Below are 17,893 nucleotides of genomic sequence, written 5' to 3'. Positions count from 1 at the left end.
AATAATAAGTAAATAAATGTAGCTGGTTTTCGCTTTTACGCTGGTAAAAGTAGGTTGAAGCATTAAGTTAGTGCAAGGACGTTCGTAATAACACATTACGCTTTTAGACTGGTAGAAGTGGGTTGCAGCATTAAGTTTGTGCACCAACGTTCGTAATATCATAAGACTTACGCTGGTAAAAGTAGGTAAAAGTAGGCAACAGTAGTTTACGCTTTTGCGCTGGTAAAAGTAGGTTGCATCATTAAGTTACTGCACCAACGTTTGCAATTAGCGAGTAAAAGCAGATTACGCTGGTAAAAGTAGGTTGCATCTTTAAGTTAGTGCACCAACGTTTGCAATAGCACAAAATTTACGCTGGCAAAAGTGATTAAAAGCACATTACGCTTTTACGCTGGTAAAAGTAGGTTGCATCATTAAGTTAGTGCACCAACGTTTGCAATAGCACAAAATTTACGCTGGTAAAAGTAGGTAAAAGAAGTTTACGCTTTTAGACTGGTAGAAGTGGGTTGCAGCATTAAGTTTGTGCACCAACGTTCGTAATATCATAAGACTTACGCTGGTAAAAGTAGGCAACAGTAGTTTACGCTTTTACGCTGGTAAAAGTAGGTTGCATCATTAAGTTAGTGCACCAACGTTTGCAATAGCACAAAATTTACGCTGGCAAAAGTGATTAAAAGCACATTACGCTTTTACGCTGGTAAAAGTAGGTTGCATCATTAAGTTACTGCACCAACGTTTGCAATTAGCGAGTAAAAGCAGATTACGCTGGTAAAAGTAGGTTGCATCTTTAAGTTAGTGCACCAACGTTTGCAATAGCACAAAATTTACGCTGGCAAAAGTAGATAAAAGCAGATTACGCTTTTACGCTGGTAAAAGTAGGTTGCAGCATTAAGTTAGTGCACCAACGTTTGTAATGGCACATAATTTAAATTTAGCGGAAAAAGTTTCTTAATCACCAAAGATAGAAATAAAAGTTACTAATAATTCCATGACGTAAAGTGTGCCTTAATCTCAGTGGTGGTATACATCAGTGATTTTTTTCCTTATGCCAAATCAAACTATTCTTTGCCTCTGTACAAACAAATAATTAGGCCTTTTTCGCCTTCTGATTTGTTTTAAAACCCATAAAGTAAAATTTTAAGCCAATAAAAAGTGCTAAAAGTTAAATTTTACAGTATTGTTTTCCTGCGAGAAAAATTAAGTATTTCTATAAAATTTTATAGAACATAATAAATATAAAAATATATAAAACGTAAAATATAAAATATATAAAATACAATGAATAAATTTTATAAAATATTATAAAATATGAAAAGTATAAAATTTAAGAATTAAGTAATTAAGTCAGTAAAAAGAGTGAAAAGTTTTGAGTCATAGACTTTTTTATAAGTAGGCCTTCTGTTACCTGTTTGGATTCTCTAAAAATACAATAATATTTGTCTGTGTAGCCATTCTTCCAAATATGTAAATTCTATTAGCAACGAAAAGCCGGTCAGTTTTTTTTTCATTTTAGCATTGAAAGGGACACATTTTTCAAGTTTAATTTTATAAATGATAAAATATAACAGTTCCTTTTTTTATATTAGGTACTCCTTTGCCCGAAGTTTTCCAATGGTTTTCTTGACCAATTAGTCGGGAATATACACCAATTTGAAAGAATATATAACGTCTTACCGGTTCCATTTGGGGCTATGGCTTGAAATTGACATTTAAATCCCTTGTATCGATAGAAATTGTTACTTTTGAATTTAAGAGCTAGTCTGTTGAGTGTGGAATGCACGTTCGGAGAGTCGTCTTCACAATACCTGAAATATAAAGAAAAATCCAAATTAAATGATCTCGGAAATCGAATTTATGACAGTTTTTTTTAAAAAACAATTAACTTATTGAGTCAGAGACTTGCTAAACTCTTGCAATTTAAAAATTTCAAGTCTTAAAAGAGTCAATAAGAAAAATCAATAAAAAGGTTTTAGCACTTCCAAAAAAGCTTCTTATTGCAATGAAACGACTCTTGTGTTTCAATAGTCTTTCTTAAAAAATTTGAACAAGCAACCAAACATTAGCACAAACAGAAAGGTATTGGGAAGGGGGGTAATCCATTCATACACGGAAGAATTCCTGTTCGTTTTCAGTTTTAATGTTGCCCTTTACTTTCAGTTGAAAAAGAACTTTTTTTTCTTAATATTTGATTTCTGACCATTTTCAAATAATGCCGATAAATCTGGCTCACCCTCCATTAAAAAGTTCCGTACTATCACGGGAAACTCCTCTGTTGAAAGTTCTTCCCACGTAAAATATACCACCTCCCCTTTAAAATTCCTTCTGGACTATACTTAAATTCCTACTGGACTATACTGGACTCTTATTGCAATGAAACGACTCTTGTGTTTCAATAGTCTTTCTTAAAAAATTTGAACAAGCAACCAAACATTAGCACAAACAGAAAGGTATTGGGAAGGGGGGTAATCCATTCATACACGGAAGAATTCCTGTTCGTTTTCAGTTTTAATGTTGCCCTTTACTTTCAGTTGAAAAAGAACTTTTTTTCTTAATATTTGATTTCTGACCATTTTCAAATAATGCCGATAAATCTGGCTCACCCTCCATTAAAAAGTTTCGTACTATCACGGGAAACTCCTCTGTTGAAAGTTCTTCCCATGTAAAATATACCACCTCCCCTTTAAAATTCCTTCTGGACTATACCATCCTCATAACCCCCCCCCCCGTTCTACAAAATTTCTCTGGACAGTTCCCCCGGAACATCTTAACATGCAAAATTGAGTAGGTAAAGAGAAAGTAAGGCAAATAAAAAATTCCTTGTAGGAGTTCTTTCAAATTCCCCCACTGTATAATTTTCCTTGGAAAGTTTACCCAAGGAATATTCCTTCCATACTTACAATTATCTCCATAGAAACCCACCCCAAGCACAAAATCCCCACCCCTAAGAATTTCTGTATCGTTCCCAATAACAAGTACTATACGTAAACAGTGAATATATTTTTCGACTTAAAGACCTATTCCCAGGGGCTGGGATGGTGGGGTGTTTCATTTTATATCCAAAGATATAGTTTTGGGACTTTTGAACTATAATGAACTAAATGGGTGTCTAAAAATTTTGATCTTACAATTTTGGGGAAAATGGGCGTGGGAGGTTGGCTAAGTTACCCTTCAATCTAGTTGGTCACATGAAAAAGGCACTCAAACGTTTACTTTCCGTTCATATTAGTCTGGTGGAATCAGCAGAATAAGCCAATCTTATTAATATATGCATTCATGTCCGTAGTAACGCCTCACTGATTTTGAACGGGGCCCTATCCCTAGATTTCGTAAGAGCCCTACCCCTGCTTTTAAACGGAGCCCTATCCCTCAATTCCATGGGATCCCTATTTCGTCATTTCTTGACAGCCATTAGATGCACGTTACGTCTTAGGGATATACTTTCTAAACGATATATTTGTTTTTCAAGTAATTGAAGCTTAGAGTTACAGAATATTACGTGACTTGATGGATTTATTAGGAATGACGCAATCTCGCACGACATGCTAGACCTCAGGGCCCGTAGGGAGCTCGGCTTAAACTGAGCACAGCACACATGTGGGTTATACGTAATGACAGAGGGGAGGGCACACATGGGTGAACCAACTCATGTGGTACATTGTGCCATGGTTGCCCAAATTGCTCGTAGTCATCAGAAAAAACGATAATGAGGATTTTTGTCATTAACTTCAAACGATCGATTCTAGAGTAAACGAATTTTTGCATGAAAATGCCCGAAAAATACCATATGTAAAATTTTGCCTGCTAGAAGGTGTCACATGCTAGCCATTCAGTGTCATTGGCTGGGAATTACCGTGGAACATTCCAATCTAATAATGAAATGACAAGTTTCTGCTGTTCAAATAAAAACAAGAGCCAAGAGCTCATATGACACTTTTGATAAGTTCAGAAGAGCCAAGAGTAAGAGCTCATATTGTTTGAGCTCTATCAAAATTCTAAGAATCAATAGATTGATTTAAAGGGAAAATCAGAGTCTTAATGCCGGTCGGGATTTGAAATAAGAGCTTTGAGACGCGAGGTCCTTCTAAATATCAAAATTCATTAAGATTCGATTATCCATTCGTTAGTTAAAAATACTTCATTTTTCTAATTTTTACTCTCCCTTCAACCCCTCCAGACGGTCAAATTAGACAAAACTACTGTTTTCAAGTCAATTTATGCAGGCCCCCGAAAGATCTACCATTTTCGATCTTGCTAATACGTCCAGAAGCACCGAACTCGCCAAAGCACTGAACTTCCCCCTACTCTCCCAAAGAGAGTGGATTCAGTCCGGTTAAGTCAATCACGTATCTAGGACTTGTGCTTATTTTTCCAACCAGGTTTCATCCCGGTCTCTCCACTGTAAGCATTTTCCAAGATTTCCCGTTTCCCCCTCCAAATCCCCCCAGTATCACCAGATACAGTCGGAATTTAAAATAGGAGCTCTGAGACACAAGGTGATGAGACTAAACATCAAATTTCATTAAGATCCGATCACCCATTCGTAAGTTAAAATACGTCATTCTTTCCAGTTTTTCCTCTTCCTCCAGCTCCCCGGATAGTCAAATCAGGGAAACGAATACTATCAAGTCAATTGCAGGTATTTGGTACACCTACCAATTTTCATTGCCTTAGCACATCCAAAAGCACCGAACTCGACAAAGCACTAGAAACTCCCCTCCCCAACTCCCCCAAAGAGAGTGGATCCAGTCCAGTTATATCAATCACGCATCTACAATTTCTACTAATTCTTCCCATCAAGTTTCATCCCCATCTCTCCACTCTAAGCGTTTTCCAAGATTTCAGGTTTCCAAGATTTCTGTTTCCTCTCTCCACCCACCTTTGTCCCCGGGCCCGATTCAAACTGAAAATAGAGCATCTGACACATAAGATCTTTCTATATATCAAGTTTCATTAAGATCCGATCACCCATTCGTAAGATAAAGATATTTCAATTTTCACGATTTCCCATTCCTCTAGCCCCCCATCCGAGATGGTCAAATTGGGAAAACGACTGCTATCAAGTCAATTTGTGCAGGTCCCTGGCACGCCTACCAATTTTCATCGTCGTAGTACGTTCAGAAGCACTGAACTCGCCAAAGCACTGAAAATCCCCCCAACTCCCCCAAAGAGTGTAGATCATCTCCGGTTATGTCCATCATGTATCTAGGACTTGTGCTTGTTCTTCCCACCAAGTTTCATCCCGATCTCTCCACTCTAAGCGTTTTCCAGGTTTTCTGGTTTCCCCCTCCAACTCCCCCCAAATATCATCATATCCGTTCGAGATTTAAAATAATAGCTATGAATTACCATGTCCTTCTATATATCAAATTTCATGAAGATCCGATCACCCGTTCGTAAGTTAAAAATACCTCATTTTTCTAATTTTTCCGAATTAACCGAAATACCCTACCCCCACTACTCCCCCAAAGAGAGTGAATCTGTTCCTGTTAGGTCAATCACATATCTCAGAACCTCATCGAGGTGAGTGCCTTTTTAATGGATTGAAAAGAATGAAGGGTAACATAGCCCCCATCCCACGCCCATTTTCTCTTATAATTACATTGAGTAAATAAATATTGCCCTGCTGATATATTACAGATGCGTCCTTTTGACAACCAGAATGCAGATAGAGTCAAGTGATCTAGTTTAACATGCTCCAAAAGTTTCAACCTAAATCTCTTAGCCTTTCCTGAGATATTTTAGTTGTATCATTTGACAACATGGATGCGCAAACTACATGTTTACTTATTTCAATATCCTCCTCAACATGGACTAAAAATTCACCTTAATACCTTTAGCCACTCCCAAGATTTTACAAACACAGCCCTTTGACAACCTGGATGCATGTCAGGATGTCTTTCGATTTAGTTCGATATCCCTCCAAGATGATCTTAGGGTTTTTACCTCTTATCTTATTCGTTTCTGAGATAGTGTAGATACAACTTTTTCGGCAATCTGTATGCATATAGTATATTTTAATTCAGCTTCAAATCCTTCACAAATTGCCCTGAAAGTTTCAACTTAATACCCTTATCCCTTCCGCTTTGAAGACGTTCACTTTTGACCTTTAAAAGAGCACTAGCACTTTCAATTTCCAATTCAATTTCCCCTCCAAAGTTTCTTCGACAACTTCTCTCATACGAAGTGGCTTTGGAAAAAAGAGTTTCAACTCTTTACTTAGGCGGGTTACTACGATGTTATTATTCTAAATGTGTGAATTCCTACTAGTTTGAAAGTAGTCATCCAAATTTATGGTTAGAAGATTTTGTTAAAAGATTTCTGAAAAAAGCAGAACGCTCCAAAAAAGGTATTTTAAGTGATAAGAAATACAAGGGAAACGGCATGGGCAATTGTTTCAAGCACATATAGGCAAGAGCATAATATTTTCCATTTTCCAGAAAAAAATGGCCAGAAGTGTATATATAGAGTCCGTAGTAATAGAATACTGAAAGAGGTCTCATTAGAACAGAAATTTTGAGCCGTAGCAGTTCTTTTCTTACATAATAGTGAAGTTTCAACTTCTGTCATTTTGTGAAGCAAAATCAACACTGATGCACAGTGGCACATCATCCCTAATCAAATATACTGCCCGTACTAAATGAGAGATTAATATATGTAATGAATATATAGGCAAGCACATATAGACAAAAGTGTAATATTTTCCATTTAAAAAAAATGGCCAGAAGTGTATATATAGAATCCGTTAGTCATAGAATACTGAAAGAGATCACATTAGAACAGGAATTTTGAGCCATAGCAGTTTTTTTTTACATAACAAAGGACATCATGCTGAGTGTCGCAGCGATCATGCAATAGTGAAGTTCCAACTTCTGTCACTTTGTGAAGCAAAATCAACACTGATGCACAGTGGCACATCATCCCTAATCAAATATACTCCCCGTACTAAATGAGAGATTAATATATGTAATGAATATATAGGCAAGCACATATAGACAAAAGTGTAATATTTTCCATTTAAAAAAAATGGCCAGTAGTGTATATATAGAATCCGTGGCCTAGTCATAGAATACTGAAAGAGATCACATTAGAACAGGAATTTTGAGCCATAGCAGTTTTTTTTACATAACAAAGGACATCATGCTGAGTGTCGCAGCGATCATGCAATAGTGAAGTTTCAACTTCTGTCACTTTGTGAAGCAAAATCAACACTGATGCACAGTGGCACATCATCCCTAATCAAATACTGCCCGTACTAAATGAAAGATTAATATATGTAATGAATATGCAGCATTATCAACATGTTGACTGCATTACAAGCAATCCAATGCATCACACAGCTCAAATGATCCTATATAACAAACCTTTGGAAGAAGGAGGCCAGAACTGATAGAGAAATTATTTAAGACAAAAATCAAAAAGATATAATGGTCAAGATTCATGGTTGGTGTATAAAAACATTTGAATGTCGGAAATCACCACAGGTCAACAGCTCGCCATATTTGTCTTGATAGTTAAGAGCCATCTACAAAAGTCGTGTACCTATTCATCACAGATGCTGTTAATGGAAAAAGTTCAGTTGAAAAACAACTGTAATAGCAGTGCGACATTGATCTCAGCTTGATAATACAGGATCAGGAGTCAAAACTTGCACACAAGTTCTAGCGTAAAGACCAAGGGGCGTAGAGAAGCTACCACTACCCCGACCTTAGGATGAGCCTCAATATGATCTTAAAGTTTTTTTAATCATCAAGGAAAGCTTTTTTGTTAAAACATGAAAGAATCACATCCAAAGGCTAAAGGGAAGAACACAAAATTATCCAAAATAAGGGCTATTTATACCTCGTTGAATCCTTAAATTCCACGTCACCTGACTCCGATACCTCGAGATAATCATTTTGGCATGTCATACTTCCTTGGAGGTCGAAATCTTCGCAAAAGAAATTAACAGTCGTATTTTCAGGTGTCTAAAAAGAAAAGTAATATTAAGAAATGCAAGAAAAAATTAATGAAATGTTTATTAAACAATAATGCTCACCATAAAAGAATGTTGCCACACTGTTATTGGTTGCATTTCATGTAACGCCAATGCTACTTGTGCGTCATTTATTTCTCCATCAGCATCACAGCTTAGATACCAATACAGTTATGAAAACTCCTATCTTGACCATGAAAAGCTTTTGGTACAGAGCTCTGAACTTGACGCCTCATCCAATCCCACGCTACGACGCGTAGATCGTACTACAGCACCATAGGCGGGAACACCACAGCTCTGAACTATTCTCTAACTCTAAAGCTAGCTACTAGCTCTAAGCTTTGAATTGCTCCGACTGTTAGATTCAGACTACCAGTTTCCTGTCTCCAGCCGCTGTCTCCAACCAATGCTACTTGTGCGTCATTTATTTCTCCATCAGCATCACAGCTTAGATACCAATACAGTTATGAAAACTCCCATCTTGACCATGAAAAGCTTTTGGTACAGAGCTCTGAACTTGGCACCTCATCCAACCCCACGCTCCGACGCGTAGATCGTACTACAACACCATAGGAGGGAACACCACAGCTCTGAACTATTCTCTAACTCTAAAGCTAGCTACTAGCTCTAAGCTGTGAATTGCTCCGACTGTTAGATTCAGACTACCAGTTTCCTGTCTCCTGCCGCTGGCATCACTACCGCGCACTGTGTCCCAAAAATAAATCGAGTTTTCATAACTGTATTGGTGATATTAACTGTAAGTGTGATATTAATACAGTTATAAAAACTCTTATCTTGCCCATGGGAAGCTTTTGGTACAGAACTCTGAACTTGGCACCTCCTCCAAGCCCACGCTCCGACGCATAGATCGTGCTACAACACCATAGCTCTGAACTATTGGTATCTAAGCTTTGAATTGCTCCGACTTTTAGATTCAGACTGCCAGTTTCCTGCCTCCAGCCGCTAGCATCGCTACCACGCACTGTGTCCCAAAAATAAATCGAATTTTCATAACTGTATTGGTATCTAAGCTGTGATTAGCATCCTGTGATTGTTCACAAGATGTAATATGTACGGCTAGGAGACCAAGCTTTACTTGGTGAAGGGAATCTTAGACATCAAAAAATATTCAGGATTCACCTCCCCATTCCGAAAGTATATACTTCCCATACCCTTGTTTACACAAAATAAACTTTTGTGTAATTTTTCTTGATTCCGTTTTTTCTAACAAAGATAAAAAGGGGAAGGTAATTTACACACTCTTGTGAGTCAGTTTTTTCTATCCAATTGGTATCCCTGGTAAGTTTTAATTAATGTAAGCTTTCTACCATAGTGCTGTTAATAATTGTTCAGATTTTCCGGATATTCTCAATCAAACAATGCTCACCGAATAAGTTAATAATTCACACATTTTTGTTAATACTTCAAATTAAAAATAATGTCACTGTTTAAAATGTAAAGAATTTTTATAGAGGGATTCTCCATAAAGGAGAATTTCTGCAAGGGCGGTGGGAAATTTGTCCACCAAGTTTTTTCATTGGACAAAACTCTTTTTGTTATTTTTATTTTGTTAAATAAAAAACAACACAGAGTGCACTCTTTGGGTGCCATGTGTAATTTTATGATTACCATATAAAGTCAAATTTATAAAAAAATAAAAAATATTTTATAAATGAGCCCATAGTTAGCTCTCTTTAATGTCCATGTGTCCGGACCGGCCCTTCAATTCCAAAAATGTCACCCAAATTGCGCTCTTAGTGCACCGTGTGGTACTTTATGACGGCCTTATCGTGTCTAGACATATAAAAATGATTAAATATTTGCTTTATCTTTTATGAGGCCTTAAACAGCTCTCTATGATGTTCCACCGCCTCAATAGCAAAGAAGAATAATAAGAGGACATATCATTGCTGTCCATCTAAAAAAAAGCGATGTTATATTGTTGTTCAATGAGTATCGTGTATCGTGCAATATTCTAGTGTAAGGTTTCAACGGTGGTAATTTAAAGAGTGTATTTCTGATTTGCCAAGACGACGTTTTGAAATCACATGCAACTGAATGAAATGATGCACGGAGCCACTGGAATAGTGCGTGGTTCAACTGCAAGTTTTTTTTCTTATGATGGGTGCGGGAGTTGAAGGAAGTGGAAGATACATATGCACTTTAATATTAACGGGAAAGCTGGTAATGAAAAAAGCGGTTATATTGTTGTTCAATGAGTATCGTGTATCGTGCAATATTCTAGTGTAAGGTTTCAACGGTGGTAATTTAAAGAGTGTATTTCTGATTTGCCAAGACGACGTTTTGAAATCACATGCAACTGAATGAAATGATGCACGGAGCCACTGGAATAGTGCGTGGTTCAACTGCAAGTTTTTTTTCTTATGATGGGTGCGGGAGTTGAAGGAAGTGGAAGATACATATGCACTTTAATATTAACGGGAAAGCTGGCAATGAATCCGAGCTTATTAGCTTCACCGTCACCACCTAAAAGTGTTTAAAGTACAATACTTTCATCTGCAGCAACTCAATACTGAAAGACTTAGTAAAAGCTGAATCTACTACTTATTTATGTTTTTCTGATGAGTTTGCAATATTTAGTTATGTATCCTGTAACGTTTTTTAATTTAAGCGAGTAACCTCTTTGCTAAATATCATCTTTTCTTCGTTATTGCTTGAAGAAAAATGTACTATTGAAGACTTAGGGAAGGCACGGACTATCTTTGCTTTTTAACAGCTTGGTACACCATCCCACCATTTAGCGCAAGGGTGCTGATGTGGTCAAAATTTTTTTTGTATAATCTTAATAAGGGGGATTAATACCAGAATTGCCTCTCACTCAATTGGACTATTTGTCTTGGCTTTTTCTACAATTAGCCATGACTTGATACCCACAACTATTCCATTTTAATTCAAAAATCGACGGATTGTTTTAAAGATGTTCCAAAGATATGTTTTAAAGCTATTTGAATAGTCTGATGATTCTCTTCCGAATTTTCTCCATTTAGTCCAATGAAAAATCATGTCTCTTTGTTGAAAGGGACCATCGCAAACATGAGCCAAAGCTGATTTTGGACCATTAATTGGTTTATGTTTATTAATTAATTAATTAATTTGGTCAAAGAGCTGCTTTCACCTTTCACTGTTAAGATCGTCTTCACTTTCTGTCCTTGTGTTGCTAGAAGAAGACGTAGATAAGAATTAAATCCCTTTTCGACACTCTTTCCTTCTTGTTCTACTTTCCGTTGTTTTAGTAAGTTAGTTCTGAGCCAAGGAAAGTAAGTAAGGAGCTCTACTCTTTATTGATTTCATTAGCTAAACAGAACCAATTAAAACTGATACAAATTATATTTTCAATAGCGTTATAAAACTAGTCAAAGTTGACTGACAACGCTGGTTTTTACAGAACTAGTTGAGGAATCGAAAGTTTGGCAATCATACGTCGCTAAACCTAAGGACACGCTTATTCTGAATCAATAATTTACAGATTACGAAGCAGCCCAGATGTGCCATTCACTGATACAGTTTTTGTTTTGACCTGACGCCATTTTCAAGGGGTTCCAGGCTCTTTTTTGAAATCACCATAAATTTCTTTTCGCAAAAAACTTACTTTCAAGACCAACCGAACTAATAGTTACCATTCCTGATTCAGCGTCAGATGAAATTTTTTTTCACTAGGCAGTTCTTTTTAAAAAACATATTTTTCAAGTTTTGGTTACTATAGTCTGTGGTTCGCTCTTTACTGGGTTGCAGCTGCTGCTTCAACCATGATACTTGCGTAATAATACATAATACATACTGTAATTATAAGCAAATTGAAGAAGCCAAAACCGCCATTGGTTTCCCATGAAGGATAGCCGAAGCTCATTGACTATCCGGAGGTGGACCCCCTCTTGACCCCCCCCAATATATATACTGGAGCTAATTTCGATGCTATTTACTTCTAAAATGGGCGATGGATGATTACGTTATCTGATATTTAGGCCTAAAGAACAATTTTAGTAAAATTTTTTAATATAAAGGAGGTCACCAGCCTGTTTTATGTTTTGGATATTTTGTTTTTAAGTCATTGCACATTTAAAGCCTCTTTTTCACTTATTCAAATGTTATACTGAAGCTTCGACCATGTGCTGTCATTTTATGGGATTTTATTCTTCTTTTCGTTATTAATCTTACCTCTATAACCCAAGTGCATTCCATATTATTTTCGTAATTATATGGATAATTTGGCGTTTCTATAACCCCAACGACATCTGTAATTGTTCCGCCACATTTCATCCTTGCATGGCGTTTTCTTCTTGATGGAACTTCTTCATTCGACGTTTGAAGCTGCAAAAAATGGAGAATGTTGATAATGTTTAAAAGCAATGGTGTTCCCAGAAACGGGTTCCGGAGAAGAAGCTCGGGGGGGGGGGGGCTAGGGGGATAAGACACAAAATTCTCCAGAATGAAGGGAGGACCTATAGCAAGTTTTAACCGAATACGTCAAGCAAATAACAAAACGTCATTGTGCTCACAAGATTGCTCAAATATACATTTGGAATAATTAATTGGTTTGTCCCCTATTTTAGGCTTGCTCCTCCCCCTACAGCTTTTCTTTGGTAATTCTCAAGACGTTATCTGACAAAGTTTTCTGAACTTAAGGATATAGCCGACTTAGCGACTTTTATCGTTTGGTTCAAATCTTATTCTAGTACAGTATATGGTTCAAACAATGCCTAGGATATCATATTCTCATATGACTTATTACATCATCTTTTCACCTTAGTGAAAGTAGTTGGAGATGGAAGTCCTATGAAAGAGTTGACAACCAGGAAGGGGGGGGGGAGGTTAAAACGAGTAATCCCTCCCTCCAAAATATTTTTCGGGACTCGTAGAAAGTAATAAATTGCATAAACAAATTTTTGATGCGCTTTGTAAAGTTTTTTTTTTACCTAATTCCCTCCTCCCTGAAAGTGATTCCACAAAAAATCTTAATGCAAGATTAATGAGTCATACGGAATTGGTTTGTATTCCTAATGCATCCTCTAGCGTTCCTGATCAGAGTTTGGCTTTGATTTTATTTGTCCCTAATGGTCTTTTTAATTAACTCTAAACTTTTTTTTTTATTGCCACCTCTAAAATTTACCTTGAAAAGAAAATTGATTTATGGTAAGAAATATCTGATTAATAATAAATCATTTCAAGGTGAGGAGATAGCCTTACGACAAACAACATATTATAATATTTCTATTTGTTTCTTTGTACTGTATGTTCCGCTTCTCAGAGGACTTGTTACATACCTCACTAGTTTCTTCGTATTCATTGTCAAAATAATCTTCATCAACAAGTACCGGGTCCTGGTGATTATCTAATATTACTTCAGGGTGTTCTTCAACATAGAACATGTCATCATTTTCTTCATTAGATTCATTATATTCTGTTTCTTCTGGGATATTGGAATAGCCACTGTCTTCTATGGGCCGTAATACTTCAATTTGCGGAAAGACAAATTCATATCGGACATTAAGAAGTGGAACTCTTTCATCGACAGTTCGTTGATAATTGTGCGAATGAACTATTTTTGGTATACCCTGCAAATACAGATTTAAAGATTCTTATAAGAATTGGACACAATAAAATATATTCATGGATTCAGAGGCGAAGTAATTTTTGTGCCTGGGAACAATGTCAGTTTCTACGCCCCCCTCTCCATATGAGTGAAAAAGAACTTAGTTCAGCGCTCTTCAGAGGCTGAGCCTGGGAACAGCTATATTCAATTACTCCCCCTAGCTACGCTCTTGCACATGCCACTAATACTATTACTAACAACTCATTGCACCACCTATCCACCTGAGGCCAACACAGCTATGACGCTCCTCCTCCATCTCAATCTATACAAAGACTCCCTCTATATCCCCTTCTAGGAAGTTCCCATTTCCCTTAGCCCTTTCCTTAAAACATCCATCCACCCCAACTGGGAACAACCTGCTTTTCGTTTGGCCGCAGGCGGCTGGCCAATAAAATCTTTGCAATCTGTCATCTTTCATCCGTGGATTGAACCACACTTTCGCACAGCTTACTGTTTGAGATACGATCAGTCAGTCGGGTATGCAAATCAGTCGGTAGGCAATTTCTGAGGAAAACATCTTAGCAAAAATTCTTCCGTTTTTCAAAGCGCGCATGCCATCGCATATAACCAGAAATATACCATGTTTATGTTCATGCATGGCATTCTGCCACGTAAAATATACAGTTTCTGTCACTGTTAAGGTAGCTAAATGTCGCACTTTTGTGAGTTTGCTGCACTTTTTTTATCATTGTCGTACTGTATTACGTACGACACCGAAAACCGCACTTTTCCATCAAAAGCCAGTAAGTGTCGCACAAAAGTGCTACTTTTTCTTTGTCTATTAACTTCATATATGAAAAAAAATCTAACAGCAACCTTTCTGTGTTCGTAGTGTAAATAGAAAATAACGCCACCTCTAATTTGTTGGCTGTGTGCCAGTTCAATCAATTGGATCAACTGATAAAAAATTAAGAACTCTCACCGAAAACAAAAGAACCTGAACGTTTGAAATTTGGATTAATTAGCGCTCAACGAATTTGATCCAATTTAATCTTGTGTTCAGTCATTGAACTAACTAAGAACCAACAAAAAAAGAGAAACAAGAAAGGTTGGCTAAGCTTTTTTTAAGCCTCAATATCAAAATTCTAGTAGGTCATAAGGTAAATACTGATCACGTGTTAGCTTGCGGGGAGTGATGTTCTTTTCACTAGGTTAACCTACCGACAAAGAGGGAACACTTCTGGTTAGTGTGGGATTTTCAACAAAAGTTAGCTAGAATATGATTGAATAAACCACTTTATGCTGTTTTCAAGCCCTTTTTTTTTACTTAAGTAATCATTTTTTGAGGAAATTACAGCTTGAGCTTTTAAAGGCACTAAAAGGGTTCAAAATAGCACATGGAAATCAAAAGTCTAAAAACTAAGAAAACTTTTCTAAGAAAAATAGCGCATGAAAACCAAAAGTCTAAAAACTAAGAAAAATTTTCTAAAAAAACAGCACATGGAAACCAAAAGTCTAAAAACTAAGAAAAATTTTCTAAGAAAACTGCAGAGGGAGAAAAAATTGCCGTTTTGGCAAATTTGCAGTTTCCAAGATAGTTTAGCAAGGTTGAAAATGAATCCACCACTTATTACATTTTTATCATACAGTTTGAGGTAACAAACTGTAAGCAGGAAGCGACGCGGCTCAATAGTAACCAAAACTCTAAAAAACTTAAGTTTGGTATCAATAGATAGTCTATATCAGCTAAATACGCTGATTCCGAATATATAAGATTAATTAACTTTAGTGTTAACCATTGAATGTCTGGGAATATTTTCAGAATGGGAGGGAATACCCCCTAAAAGTCAGAAAACCTTAATGAGAACCACATAACCGTTTCAAGTTTCTATCTGCAAAAATGTAGAGTTTAGGAATTTTTGCCAAAAGAAAGATCGCAGATGCATGTTTATTCTTTCGTCTTTTTTCCTTCCAGGGCTGAAGGTAGTGAACCAATAGTCCTATAATATCGAAAGAGGGATCATTTAAACGGAAATTAAAAGTTCTAGTGCCCTTTTTAAATGAACAAAAGACTGGAGGGAAGCTAGCCCCTCCCATGCCCTCTTTTTACTAAAGTTATACGATCAAAACTTTGAGATAGCCATTCTGTTTAGCGTAGTTGAAAGATCCTAAAACTATGCCTTTAGTGATAGCATAGTCCCCACAGCCCCTCGGGGAAGGTCCTTAAGTTATAAAGGTTGCCCATCGTCTACGTATAGTGTTTGTTACTGGGAATTATGAATACATTTCTCAGATCGGGAAGGGTTGTGAACTCTCTGCTGGGGGGATTTTCTATGAAGAAGGAAGTTTCCGGCGGTTGAACTATCCAGTGAAAGTTTTATACTGGGGGAATATGCCAGAATTTCTATTCGAAATTCTTTTTATTATCTTTGCTATCTTTTTGCCGCCTCAATTTTACGTGTGGAGGTTAAAGTTTGGGGTAAATTTTCATATGGGTTGAATTGTCTAGAGGATCATACTAGGGGGGGGGGGTATTTTTTTCCATGGAGGTAGAGCCGGATTTCACAGTATTATAAAAAAAAACATTAAAAAAAAGTTCAAATAGACAAATTTTTTCAACTGAAAGCAAGATAATATTAAACCTTAAAACAAACAGAAATTATTGTGTATACAAAAGGGGTTACCCCCTCCTCAACTCCTAACTCTTTACGCTAATGTCTTAGTTTTCTTTTTGGTTCTTTAATAGCGACTCCTGGAACGCAAGAGTCGTTTAATTAGAGCAGTAAGGAAATTTTCTAAAGTGCTAAATAACTATAGTGCTTTTGACTATTAAAAAGGGAACTAGAACTTGCGATTACCAATTGAAAAATCCCATTTTGAAGTTTCTACGACAGCTCCTGTCGTAGTTTATTTTTACTTTACCACGTGTTTATTTTTATTTAATTTCGGACCTTTTTTAATAGTGCCAGGAAATCCATCCTCCCATGTACAATTTACCCTGGAAAATTCCTATTCATAGAAAATTTTCCCTACAGGAAATTCCCCAGAAACAAATAGTATCTGTGAACAACTGCAAATTACATAGCTTATAGCCTTTTCCCCTGGGACCACGGGGGTTATGTTATCTCCAAAAGCATAGGTATTAGAACTTTCAACTATATTGGATATTATGGATCTCACAATTATATTGGATCTCACAATTTGAGATCAGATGAATTTAGAAAAAAACGGGCGTGGGAGGAGGGCTAGTTACCATCTAATCGTTTGGATCACTTAAGAAGGGCCCTAAAACTTTTGGTTTCCGTTCAAATGAGCTCTCTCCACATCATCTAGGACTATTGGTTCGATACGATTACTCTAAGGAAGAAACAAATTAACAGCCACCCGTGATATTTCATCTGGTAAACAAAAATCTAAATTTTTGTACATAGGAGCTTGAAACCTCTATAGTAAAATTTTCTTAAGTTCTGAATCAGAGGGTGGGATTATCATTAAGCTCGCTTGACATTTTGGGGGTGCATACCCCCAAAATGCCTGATTTTTTACAAATTCAGGCACATCTTCTCCGGCTCGTAGCTTTTTATCAGTCATATTGAACTAAATGAATTTTATATATTTGGAATCAACATAAAAATTCAATTTTTTCTATATTTACTGTCATCGAAGTTCCATTTTTTAGAGTTTGGTTATTATTACTATATGCATATATATTATGTCCAATATATCTAAAATTATCGTTGAGATCGGGTCAAATTAGATAGATCTAAGCAAACCTTTGCATCCGATTCCCTGGTTTGACATTGTAGTAAATAAATAAAAAAAGGCTGAAAACTCCACAGAGGAACCATGTCAATCTGGTACTAACAGTTTCGGAGAAATTTATCGTTCGGTATTTAATTATACCGTGTTTAATTTGATGAAAAATCTGGCGTAGGGATAATTGCTTTTTCTGCGATATAATGAGTATGTACACCTGAAGAAATATTAATCAAAAATCAAATTATTTGTGCTGTTTTCAATTTTGTTGGTACTATTTACAATTAAATGCAATAATTAAAAAGGGCCACATGTATAAGTGAATGCCCCCCTCCCAATAAAAAATATGCCTTCTTATGGTGTTATATAAGAGTGTGGTCTGAAAAGCCTAGTTTGATTTCATGGTCTGTGTTGATGAAATGAGTTTAATATTTAACATTAACATTAAGTTTAATTTTGACCATCAAGAACTGCGAGCCTGAAAATATTTTTGTGATTTTTGGAAGAGGGAGGAAATAATTAAATCGAATTAAATCGATTTTAATGAAAATCAAATCGTCAGGTTGAGCATATGAGATGACCCTATTGTAGAGCTTACATTGCCTGCAGTAATG

General features: G+C 36.5%; 1 protein-coding gene across 2 annotated transcripts in view; it reads right to left on the bottom strand.

The window, feature by feature from the left end:
• LOC136040848 (ovochymase-1-like) overlaps window positions 1-17,420 on the bottom strand; it is a 51,472-nt gene extending 34,052 nt beyond the window's left edge. For both annotated transcript variants that reach the window (XM_065725213.1, XM_065725214.1), the window contains exons 1-5: window positions 17,297-17,420; window positions 13,255-13,545; window positions 12,149-12,301; window positions 7,840-7,964; window positions 1,675-1,805 (exon numbers count right to left, since the gene is read on the bottom strand). In XM_065725213.1, coding sequence (XP_065581285.1) covers window positions 1,675-1,805; window positions 7,840-7,964; window positions 12,149-12,301; window positions 13,255-13,545; window positions 17,297-17,371 — 775 coding nt within the window. In that variant the 5' untranslated portion in view covers window positions 17,372-17,420. The remainder of the gene's footprint in view (window positions 1-1,674; window positions 1,806-7,839; window positions 7,965-12,148; window positions 12,302-13,254; window positions 13,546-17,296) is intronic.
• Between the last annotated feature and the right edge of the window lie 473 nt (window positions 17,421-17,893).

This window comes from Artemia franciscana, chromosome 21, assembly GCF_032884065.1.
Source record: "Artemia franciscana chromosome 21, ASM3288406v1, whole genome shotgun sequence".
In the NCBI taxonomy this organism is placed as follows: Eukaryota; Metazoa; Arthropoda; class Branchiopoda; order Anostraca; family Artemiidae; genus Artemia; species Artemia franciscana.
This window is presented reverse-complemented; position numbering and strand designations above follow the sequence as displayed.